At 39.6% G+C, this 12,380-nt stretch overlaps 1 protein-coding gene across 1 annotated transcript in view; it reads left to right on the top strand.

Moving 5' to 3' along the window:
* The window catches only part of cd81a (CD81 molecule a), a 72,411-nt gene extending 62,855 nt beyond the window's left edge, over positions 1-9,556 (top strand). The window contains exons 6-8 of the mRNA XM_072592072.1: positions 394-480; positions 6,771-6,857; positions 7,415-9,556. Of these exons, the coding sequence (XP_072448173.1) occupies positions 394-480; positions 6,771-6,857; positions 7,415-7,477 (237 nt within the window). The 3' untranslated portion in view covers positions 7,478-9,556. The remainder of the gene's footprint in view (positions 1-393; positions 481-6,770; positions 6,858-7,414) is intronic.
* Positions 9,557-12,380: the final 2,824 nt, after the last annotated feature.

Raw genomic sequence — 12,380 nt, 5'->3', positions numbered from 1 at the left:
ATAACAAAATCATGAAGGCTCTTTAACACAGCCCTGTCCACTCCTGACAGGTAATCTAGGAAAGAAACTAGGAAACTCTAGGCATTGAGGAGTTGAGTTACAGGGCCAATACTACATATAGTAGATGTCATTCCCAGGAGCTTACATGTCTTATGGTGGGGATGCTGATATTCATTGTGCTACTTGCAATGTTACAGGTCAGACCCTTCAGATGATTAGTTATGCTTGCAATGATGCATGCAGATGTGTTGTCAGTTATGTGCTGCAGTATCCTTGTGTTAGACTTGTAGATTTGTTCATATTAGCTTATTACTAATGGTTATCCTATCCAGGCTGGTTCATATTCCAATTTACTTGAGTAATTTCTCTTTCTGAACCCCTCCCCCGCATCAGCTGGACTGCTGTGGAGCCAACACACTGAACAAGTTTATGGCGACTGAGCTGTGTCCCAAACAGACAGGAGTGGGTCTGCTCACTAAAGTAAGTACCTGCTAATTCTCCTGGTGTTTGCATACCTTTAACTATCTATTAGTTCTAGAGCTGGGTTGAAGCCCTAATTTATTTTTTACTCAAACTCCCAAGAAAAGCTCTGTTATCTGGTGGTTTAAGTACTTGGCCACAAGACACTATTCTGATTTGTCTTGTTAGCTGGGACTGGGTCTACGGTGTTATAATGAACCTATGGGCTAAAGAAGGGAAATCTGTGGAGGGCCTATTTGTGGTGTTTTCCTGGCAAATGACAAACGTTGGAAAAGTTTAAGATAAGGAAGGGTGTGATGCTATCCATGGGAATTAGCTGTCTGACACTTGCTGTTCAGGTGCATCAGCAAAGGACCTTGGACCAATATATCCCAAAGGATATGTAATTAGTGCCTGTGTAGCTGTGGGCAATTGGGAGTCAATGCCTTCAGGAGAAGTGGGTGAAAAGTGGAGCAAAATGTTATAGTCAAATATTTTCTAGTTTAGTTTTAAAAATATCATACACTCTTTCCAGTTAGTGTATCAATAAAGTATTTCCAACTTAATCTGCAACAATGAAGCAAATTACACCCGTGGTTTTGATCTGAATCCCAGGAAAAAAAAGCACTTTGTTCTGTACCAAGTGTCAGGAAGCTGACTATCCATCTTGTATGTCCCCATTAACAGCTAAATGGCTCCACCAGGTGGCAGCTTGACAATGGTATCTTATGAGCACAAGGTGGAGAGAAATGAGAGACTCCATTCTCTTCTCACTGGCGCACTCATTTTTCTCTCTCTCCTCCACCCTGTACCAATGCCCCGTCCAAAATACCCTGAAGCTTGCAAATAGTTCATAAATGTACGTGTAATTGGAAGCAAAAAAATCACATGGTCAAACTTTTATTGTAGTAATTTCACGGGGGTAGGTGTGCAGAATGGCTGAAGATAGGTGCAGAAATTTGGGAAAGCAAATCTTAGCAGGACTTATACACTTAATGGTAAGGTCCTAGGGAGTGTTGCAGAACAAAGACCTTGGCATGCAGGTTCATACTCCTTGAAAGTGGAGTTGCAGGTAGATAGGATAGTGAAGAAGGTGTTTGGTATGCTTTCCTTTATTGGTCAGAGTATTGAGTACAGGAGTTGGGAGGTCATGTTGAAGCTGTATAGGACATTGGTTAGGCCACTGTTGGAATATTGCATGCAATTCTAGTCTCCTTCCTGTCAGAAAGATGTTCTGAAACTTGAAAGAGTTCAGAAAAGATTAACAAGGATGTTGCCAGGATTGGAGGATTTGAGCTATAGGGAGAGGCTGAACAGGCTGGGGTTGTTTTCTCTGGAGCGTTGGAGGCTGAGGTGTGACCTTATAGAGATTTACAAAATTGAGGGGCATGGATAGGGTAAATGTGCAAAGTCTTTTCCCTGGGATCAGGGAGTCCAGAACTAGAGGGCATAGGTTTAGGGTGAGGGGAAAGATATAAAAGAGACCTAAGAGGCAACTTTTTCACGCAGGAGGTGGGACATGTATGGAATGAGCTGCCAGAGTAAGTGGTGGAGGCTGGTACAATTGCAACATTTAAAAGGCATTTGGATGGGTATATGAATAGGAAGGGTTTGGAGGGATATGGGCCATGTGCTGGCAGGTGGGACTAGATTGGGTTGGGATATCTGGTCGGCATGGACATGTTGGACCGAAGGGTCTGTTTCCATGCTGTACATCTCTATGACTCTATAAAAAGGCTTTTTAATTCACTTAAGTTCAAACCACTTGTCTTCTAGCCTCTCACTCCTATTTTCCCATAACATTTTGGATACCTATTAGTTTGCCTGGCATTTTAGCATTAGACAAAGTATCATTGGTTTGATGCAATTCCAACTTCACACAGCAGTTATATACCATTTCACTACTTGATGTACCTCCATGAGATTATCTTCACCATTATTTTCTTCAAGCTAATTCTAAGCACTCTTGTCTCCATCTGCTTCACTTGTGCTTCCTCCGCTCTCATCTCATTTGGGCTCAAGATAGTCATGGGTTAGAACCCTTCTCCAGGGCATTACATAATCTAGGCTGAAGTGTCAGTGCAGTACTGAGTGCAAGTGTAACTCGATCCAGATGCCATACGCTGGACAGTGAGTACTCAGATCTTCTGGTACTGATCTTATACAAAATTTGTTGGTGAACAGATCTGAATAAAGTTCAGATCTGTTGCTCCCAGTGAGGTCTCTTCTATATTGGGAGACTGCGCTGCCTCCTTTCAGAGCGCTTTAGGGAATATCTCCAGGACACCCACACCAATCAACCCCACCGCCCCGTGGCCCAACATATCAACTCTCCCCTCCCACTCTGCCGAGGACATGCAGGTCCTGGGCCGCCTCTGTCGTCACTCCCTTATCACCAAACGCCTGGAGGAAGAATGCCTCATCTTCAACCCCAGGGTATCAATGTGGACTTCACCAGTTTCCTCATTCTCCCCCCACCCCCAAAACCTTACCCCAGTTCCAACCTTCTAGCTCAGCACTGTCCTCATGACCTGTCCTACCTGCCAATCTCAATCCCCACCCCCATTCACCTATTATACTCTTTAAAATGCAAAGCCATTTGGACAGGTAAATGAAGAGGAAAGGTTTGGAGGGATATAGGCCACATGCAGCTAAGTGGGGCTAAATTAGTTTGGAAAACAAGGTTGGCATGGTCAAGTTGGGCTGAAGGATATGTTTCTATACTGGATGACTCTCCCAGCTGAGCCTACCAGCATTATTCTGCAGCAGGAATAACAGCATAACGTCAAAAAACCAATTTACAACATTGACCTGAAAGCTGAAGGGAATGGGCCTGCAGAAAGCCAAGATAATCAGCTGCTCAGCATCAACAGTGAGGTCTTGAGGTCATGGATTTTTACTGTTTTTGGCATTGTAAACTGGGGCCAGTGGTAAAATCTATGATGGAAAAATAAAAGTTGATCATATGACTTTGACTTCCAATTACATACACCTTTACCAACTTAGTTGGAACAAACCTACCAACACACAAGCAGTAACTAATGAACCTAAAGGATTCATTAGATATCACCAGCAAAACTAATGTAATTTACAATATACCATGCAAGAACTGTTTTTAAAAAAAAAACACTACACTGGATAAACTAGCAGGAACCTTGTCAATAGGATACATGAGACACCAACTGGCCACCAAAAGACAACCCACCATCACCAGTTTCTATACATATGAAGGAGGACACCAGTTTGGCTGGGACAACACACACATCCTAGGACAGGCAAAACAAAGACATGCATGAGAATTCTTAGACCCATGGCACTCTAACCAGAACTCCATCAATAAACACATTGATTTAGACCCTATTTACCTTCCCTTGAGGGGGGAGCACAGGAATGACATCGCCCACTTTAAGAAACCAAGACCTGCAAATAGAGAAGTGGGACATACCACCAGCGCTTCACCGGAGAAGTACTCTGATGTTACCTAGTATGGTGACGAAACGTCTGAAAACACACCTTCAAGCTCAGCGAGCTAACTTACATATTTAGCTTTACCAACTATTTGCAAGCTTTGGAGTATTTTGTGCTGGTGGTGGTGGTGGAAGTGGAAGAAGAGAGTTGCTGAGTAATTTTGCATATTTTAGGTTGGACCAGCCAGGAACGGGGAATGGCTTTCCTCATTTGCGTCCACCTTGTCCTCGCTATAATGGTATTTACATAATATAGTGGAAACCATAAAATTCTAGTTCTGATCAACTTGAATCATTGGCGACCTTTAAGCGGCATTTGGATAGGTACATGGATGGGTGCTTTATCTAGGTTAGAAGTTCGGCACAACATCGTGGGCCGAAGGGCCTGTTCTGTGCTGTATTGTTCTATGTTCTATGTTAACTGTTTCTCTCCACAGATTCTGTCTCCCTAGTTGAGTTTTCCCAGTTTTTGTTCCAATAGGAAATTCTTAAACTTTATTTGGTCTTGCATCTTATTCGCTTTTTATTTTTTGTAAGCACTGTCACTTTGCATACATTAGTGACTATATCTCCACAGTAATTAATCGGCTTTGCCATCCATAGGATTTGCGTTATGCTATGTGAAGCTTTTTTATCAGAGCAAGTTTATTTTTCTTTGTTCCCTTCATTATTATTTCTTGTTGCAGTTTTTGCCTGTTACTGCTCAAATCTGGCCTGAATGATCCTACAGACTCCTCTAGCATCATCTTACCATGAGATCCATTACTGATTTTTAAGTAACATTTTGACCGATCCTGCTGTTTGCTCTAATGTTCCCTTGTCTCAATCTGCTCTAGTTGATATTTTATTTTCCTTTGCCTTACATTTGATCTGGGATCAACTGGATCACCCAACTCAGATGTTCATTCCTCATCCAACTTTCATCAGTTCTAAGCTCAAGCTATTGTGATTTTAACATTCTGTCTTTCTGACCTCCAATTATATAAACTCCAGAATTCAAACTCTTAAGAGCTTGCCTCCCATGGAGTCTCATGGCCTGAATCCTCGCTGACCTATACTGGCTCACTGTATCCCATCTTTAACTCCACACTCTGGTTCTTGCACTCTGTACTTTCCTATTCCACCCGTCTTTTGTTTGCATTTATATACTGCAAATCTTTTCATAATGTCAGCACACCCCGAAGTATTTTTGTAATGTAGTCACTGATCTATTACATGAAAGACTATGGTCAATGTGCACACAGCAAGCTTCGCAAAACAGGAGTTAAATCAACAATCAGATAATCTATTAGTGATTTTTCTTTGAGGTATATTTACCAAGATACCAGGGAGGCCATCCTTGCTGCCTCTTTAAAGATTGTGCGCTGTGGGATATTTAATGTACAACAGCTGTCACACTCTCAGTCCTAATTGGACTGCTGGTCTATTTTAATTTCTGGTAGGATTTGAAGTCCATGTTTAGATTTGAATTAGTGCTACAAACTGACCTAAGGTATCTAAGATAAGGTTCAATAATACCATCTAGGTCTTACCTTTGCTCAGATATTCAGTTCTTTTGTTTTTCTTTACACTCTGTTTGTGACTGGGGCTGACTGACTTTACCCTATCCATGGCCTAATGCTGTAAATTCAGAGGAATATACCATAGCAATCAACCTTGGTCACCAACTAACAACATAAAATACTTGACAGTAATACAGGACAAGTTAGATCTCCAAAATGAAACCTGTCTTGACAGATCACGTTTCACTTTTGCGGTTGGTTGCTCAAAAATATGCACACGAGGCTGCAGGTGTACTTTTAACAATAGGTCATAAGTCCATTACACAAGGAAAATACTGCTTTCTATAAATACACAGTTAGAAGTGCCACCATCAAAATGAAATTTCAACCTTCTCGCAAGACCTTTCATTGTGGATACTCAATCCCAAAGATATATCATTCTTATCTCAGGTTTATAAATCCTAACTTCTTTCCCCCTTGCTAGAGACAGTTCTTCATTATTTATTTCCAAGTCTACTACTATGAATCTCTCATTGTAATGGCATAAAATTTTCAGTTCCAACAACTTGAAAGATTTCGATCTGAATTCTTTTGGTTTTGAAGTTCCACAGACTTCAGCCACTTTTGGGGTGACTGGTATCCCTGTTAGCAGCTCTCCTGTACTGAACTGATGGAGTTATCCTGAGCTAGAACGTTGAATCTTCTGTTTTAAAATTAAAATTAAAACTAAACTAATTGCCCCATGTGTTGTCCTGCTTATTGTAAACTCAACAATATAAACATTTTATCCTATATCAGTACAGGTGTTCTACCAAATACTCTTCAGTCACATTCTTGCTTCAAACTGACTTTGAGTTTTGGAAATAAACCTTCAGAAAACTGTCCCACATCCATTTTGAAATCCAAATCACAAAAATAACACATTTTTTGCCATTTTAGCAAAGGAAACTTTGTGAATCAAATAAAAATTGAAGTAGAATGATAGAATGTTTAATAACCTGTGGATCAAACACATTGACATTCCTGTTCTTTATTCAACATACCTAAGACGAACAGCCATAAGCCCCATTTTCTTTTCTTTTCGAAAGCTTGAATGATTGGAGCTGTAGAATTGGGTCTGTCACATGAATTGGGAATAATTTCAGGTAGTGAATTAAAATAAACACAATGAATCCAGTTACAATTTCCACGTATTGATGAATCATTTAGTGGCTTACTTGACAAATCAAGTGATGAGAGCATTGAGGGTTATTTGTGGAATACTGTAATTTTCCAGATAGTTGCAATGATTGATGGCCAGCCTGGCTCAAGTGCATTACTAATGTGATTTTGGTTTCTTTAGATGGACTGTCACACACGGATTGACCAGCTGTTTACAAAGAAACTGTACATCATTGGGATTGCTGCTGTCATTGTTGCAGTCATCATGGTATGAACCTTTTTAAGTCTAACAGCAGGAATCTCAGATAATGCAGGGAGTTTATGCAGAAATTTTTTCTTGATGTTCATCTTGTAAAGAACAGGAAGGCAAAAGTCACTAGTCCCTTTTTTCCTTGAGTCCTGGTTTGAATGAATCAAAGGTGGTGAATCATAAAATTATGGAGGTGCAAGACCATCTTTACTCACCTGAAATACTGTTACTTGAATGAAGTCTAAGTGACTTAATATGGTTTCTCATCAATATGGGTTCATAGCATAATTCTTAATTCAGCAGTGATGGCATGAAAATGAGCAAGTTTAGATTTGATGTGCCTAATCATTATGAAGTTTGAATCTTTCTCCAGTGCCTGCATGCATGTTTTCTGCCAGTTTTGCTGGATAGAGATTAGAAATATCTCTTTGAAAGAGCTGAGATCAGTGAACCAGGTGCAGATCAGGAATTAAGGAACACTTTGACGATCTAATTCAGCTAGGACTTAACTGATATTGCAACTCTTGTAATAAGTATCTTATTGTATAATTAATTTCTTTATCTCTCTGCTTCAGATTCTCGAGATGATTTTCAGCATGGTGCTGTGCTGTGGGATCCGAAATGCCTCTGTGTACTAAAGGGGCCCCTTCTGCTGCCACTCACTGGATCCTCTGTGAGCGCAGCTGAAAGAAAAGCTTTGTAGTGAAGTAGATCCCATCATAAGATGACCCCTAAACTAATCTTATTGTCTGTGATGTTGCCACTTTTTAAAATATATATAATGTTTCTTTATATATTAAAAAAAATTCCTGGCATTGACGGTTCTCCTCTGGGTCTCCATGCTGCAGCTTCCACTAGAGGAATCTGTGCAGTTGACACGTGGTACCCACCCATCAGGTCCACAGCAAGTAAATCACCAACTTCAAAGAGCTTGTATGCTGCAGCACAGTCGTAATTGTTTGGATATGAAGACTATTTAAGGAAAAGGATTGGATGCCCATTATGCTACAGGAGGGGGCTCAGCGCTCCTTTTGATCTGAAGCTTTGGGTTCCTCAAACAGATGAATATGAACATTTTAGATACTAAAGTTATTGGAATTCAGTTTAAGAAAAATTGACTGTTTTCTGGCAACTGCATCAGCTGTGAACCGTCTATGATCAGTGTGCACTCAAATGGTGCAAACTTTCCAAAATGAATGTACTGATTTTAAAGTATTGATTTTTTTTTTCTTCCCATTGTACTGCAGGTACCTTTTTTTTTACAAAAAGTATATGTGTTGCCTAACCGGTGCAGTGAGTAACTCATGAAAGGGGCTGGTTAAAATTTGTACCTGGCCTATTATTGCGCTTTTTGCTCTTGCGTACCATTTGTACATTTATATAAATGTAGCTCTGAATGAACTAAAGGAAATTTTGGCCGTGCCCCCACCCGGTCTCCTGTATTTTAATGTCTTGTGTATCAATGTAAACTAAAAGTAGATCATCCTTCCTGTATCATTTCAGGCAAGTTTTTTTTTATATATCAGGGTTTCTGATACTGTGGGGTCTATCTGCTTAACTTCCAGCCTGTGTTTTGTCGGATACCTTCAACCTGAAGGTCTTGTTGGTTATCTGGTGGTTTGAAAAATTCCATGTGTATAAGCTCTGATGCCTTGCTTTCAGCTTCAGTCAGATTGCAGTTTTTTTAACTGTAAAGTGCTGTTAATTATGGTATTCTAACCTAAAAGGAATAATTAAAAACAAATCTGGGCACTTGTACTTTTCATAATCCAATTCTACACTGACCATTTGAACACTGATATTACTATGGGAAAATTATGCTGTGGTTTCTGCCAGAGTAAACATTAGCACATAAACCTGAAACCCACCTCTAAAGCTGCTCCATAATGTGCCTAGAACTATAAACCAGTCCCTTCAAATGCGTTCTTAAAAGTCCAATAGAACAGTGCCTTAGTCTCCTTGTCAAACCTGATTGGGGTTTCAATCAGTTGATTGAAAGGATGACTAAACACAAGCTGGATATTTATCAAGATCATTTGTTATCTTGAGAAACATTCAAATTGGTAATGCATTCAGTTGCTGCCCATCTTCAAAAAGGAAGCAAATGATTAGTTGCCTGCTAATCAATGTCAACAATCTTAACTTAGTCCTGCTCCAGCCTCCATTGACAGATGTTCCTTCGAAATCAGGTGGGAGCATCTATAATGCAAACAGCTACTCTTTGACCACTTCCCCCCCACCAATTAAAACATGTACAATTTTTGTTTGTAAAGCGTAGGCACGTTTGTCCAAAAATGATTTTATACTTTTGTGTTAAGTCTGGATCAGTGTGTACTTATCAACAGTGAGGTCATCCCAGTAATGCACTGACAATTTGTTCAATGTTCTGGTAAATTAGAAAAATAATAAGGATTTTCAATTATGGTTCTTCTGATTTTACGTTGGCAGTAGAGACATGGTTATCACTCAGGCCTGTTGTTACCCAGGGGAGTTCTGATAAGTACTTATTTGCTGCTGCTTTTATACAGCAGTGATTTCAGAAGGAATTGGCTGTTTTGATTGTGATGAAAATGTCTGAGTTGGATTGAACCGTTGTACACATTGGGTTATATGAAGTGTAATGTCCCATAAATTTAGCATGTCTGCATCCAGTGGGTTTGTATACAACCTGCCTGTTCTGTGAATATGTAACAATAAAGATCACCTCCTTTAACACAGCTTTGACTCTAGTATGTTTATGCTGTGCCCTGGGCTCTGTGCCACACACTTTCTCCCTCTTTTCTGCACAAGGAATGTAGCATTTCGCTTTATTGGTATTAAACATTAGGGTCATGTATGTATACATATGCCTGTGTTTCTTCAATTCTCTAGAGTACCTGTTGTCTGTTTTGTCAATTTCCTAGCCTGTGGTGCGATTAATTTAGTACTAACCTAGAGACTTATTTGGAGAGTGGAAATAAGATTTTTTCAATCTAATTTTGTATAAAATATTTACAATAACCTACCAGTCTAGCAAGATTTGAGACAGATCAAAGGTACCTAGTTAATCAACTGATCTATTTCTGCCATGTGCTCAAGTTTCCTCCCACGGTCCAAAAATGTGCAGGTTAGGCAAATTGGGCAATTTAGCACAACCATTGTGTCCAGGAATGTGCAGGCTAGGTGGGCCAGCCATGGGAGAAATGCAGGGTTTACAGGATAGGGTTGGAGTCTGGGTCGGATGCCCTTCAGAAGGTTTGTGCAGACTGGATAGTCTCATGCCGCTCTGCATCTAGTGACTATTTGAACTAGTGTTTAACCAGTTTTCTTTTTTTTGATGGTGTGGTTCCACAGACACGACAGCTTCTGATATCTCAGTACCGGACATTTTATTTTCCTCAATCTTGAAATTACATTGAATCCAACCATGGTGGAATTCATTAGGCACTGAGACAAGTTGTGGCAAAAGGCAAGGCCAGGATTCTGAGGTCAGCTTATCAGGTATTGAACCCTTCATTCAGCATAGAAAATGTCACACTGAGCAGCACTTTTATCCATTTCTGGGCTTGTAGGTACAACTGATGAAGCAGTGACAGCTGCATCCTGATTTAAATGAACTGCACATGCATAAATGCCTATTTGATATCACTAAAAGTGATGTAGGACAAATCCTAATGATTTGAGACATGTTAATGTTGAATACGAGAGCTGGTTGCACTCAGTGAATGCGATAATTACTGGATCACTGTTCCAACAGCTAGCATTGGTTTATTCAGTATGATCAGCTGAGCTAGGATAGATGAGGGATTTTTTTCTTAACTGCCAGATCTCTGCAGCTTCTCTAGTTAAGTGTATTCAAGGCTGAGATAAACTGATCTTTTAATTAGTATGGAAATCAAAGGTTATCGGGGTGCAGCAAAGGGAGTTGAGGATTTGCTAAGGATTTTATGATCCTGCTGCAACTAGACAGATGTGAAATGTGAATATTAGATGGTATAACACTCTGCACTTCCAGTTTCCAATGACAAACTTCCAGCATTCAAAAAACCGTAATTCTTTGAACTGATACTTGTGTTGAGCACCTTTTGGTAGCACAGTAGCAACTGTATAAGCAGAAGTGATGGTACACTATAGTACAACATATTAGCATAATATCCATTATGCTAATGGATGTGCTATTCTAGCATTTTCTACACTACTTCCTGCAATTACTAATGACAACATGCTTCAAATTACTAGCACAGCAATGGCTTGACTTAGTTCAGTTTTATTGAAATTACTTCCTGCATGCACCTACCCACTCAGCTTTAATATTTCATTGGCATTTAATGGATTATACAGAGATTCCTGAATTTTTCAGGAGTTTACATCTCCTGTGAGCCCATCTTTTTAGAATAGTCACTGACTTTAGTCACTTTTTTTGATTTGCTCAATCAGCCATGGTGAGGGTATTTCCAATATCACATACTCAAACTTGCTCCTACCTCAAAGTAACTCCTATTGGATTCACTAATCTTACCATGAATTAAAACATTGTTTTTTCTCCCTACAAAAAAGATGTGCTGAAATAATGTGATAAAAGTTGGTACTGTTCTAGTGACTCAATCTTGCTATTGGACATAGGCAGACCTGGAGACTGAATTCACCCTTCTCAAATATCTGAGAATTTACAATTGAGTAATGCAAACCAGAATAGCAACATTTTTCTGCATGTTTTGATTCTAAACTAAACTGTTAATAGCTAAGAAAATGCAATGCTCTGAAGAGTTCGGTTGATGCTCAACCAATCTTTTCTTTCTCTTTTTAGCCTCTTAGATCTGCTATCCACTTTTATAAATTGTACAGAAAGCACACCAAAGGCATTGACCTTCTGAATCTTTTTCTGTAAGTCATTTATCCACGTGCTGAATTGTGCATAGGGTGCTTTCCCAAACACATAATGACAACTTGCATCAAATGGGACAGTCTGGATTTCTTTCATTGAATGGACTCCAATGAAGGAAAACTGAAGATGACAGTTGGGGAAGAATCAAATAAAATGTGGCCATATAATTTAACATCAGTTACAAAAAAGACCATGCAGGAAAATTTGACAACTAAGTGGACAATGCTAAGAAATTGAGAGGTGGTGACAGTTTCAGTAACAAGCAGACAAATCTAACCTTCAATGTTGTGCTACAAGTAAATCTCCATACCACAGAATGGTAATATTTTCATTGCAAACACTGAAACAGGATCATACTGCAAGTCCAGTATCTCCACTGCTTAATGCTGTCTGTCTTAATTTTGACACAAACTTTCACAAATCATAAAGACAGACAAGCAGAGGAGGCTATACAGCTGACCCAATGCAATCAGCAGATTGTTGGCATACCAGAAAAATACTCGAAGGGAAAGAAATGAGGAATTCTCTTGGAAAGTGTTCTCAGATATTTCATCACTAAAACAGGCAGACAAATCAACTTAAATCATAGTGATTTTATTCTGCTGTTGACAAAGCAAACTAGGAGAAAGTCAGGACTGCAGATGTTGGAGATCAGAGTCGAGAGTGTGGTGCTAGAA

The sequence above is a fragment of the Chiloscyllium punctatum genome, chromosome 22, assembly GCF_047496795.1.
Source record: "Chiloscyllium punctatum isolate Juve2018m chromosome 22, sChiPun1.3, whole genome shotgun sequence".
In the NCBI taxonomy this organism is placed as follows: Eukaryota; Metazoa; Chordata; class Chondrichthyes; order Orectolobiformes; family Hemiscylliidae; genus Chiloscyllium; species Chiloscyllium punctatum.
Note: the sequence above shows the minus strand (reverse complement) of the source record. Positions and strands in the feature narration are given on the sequence as shown.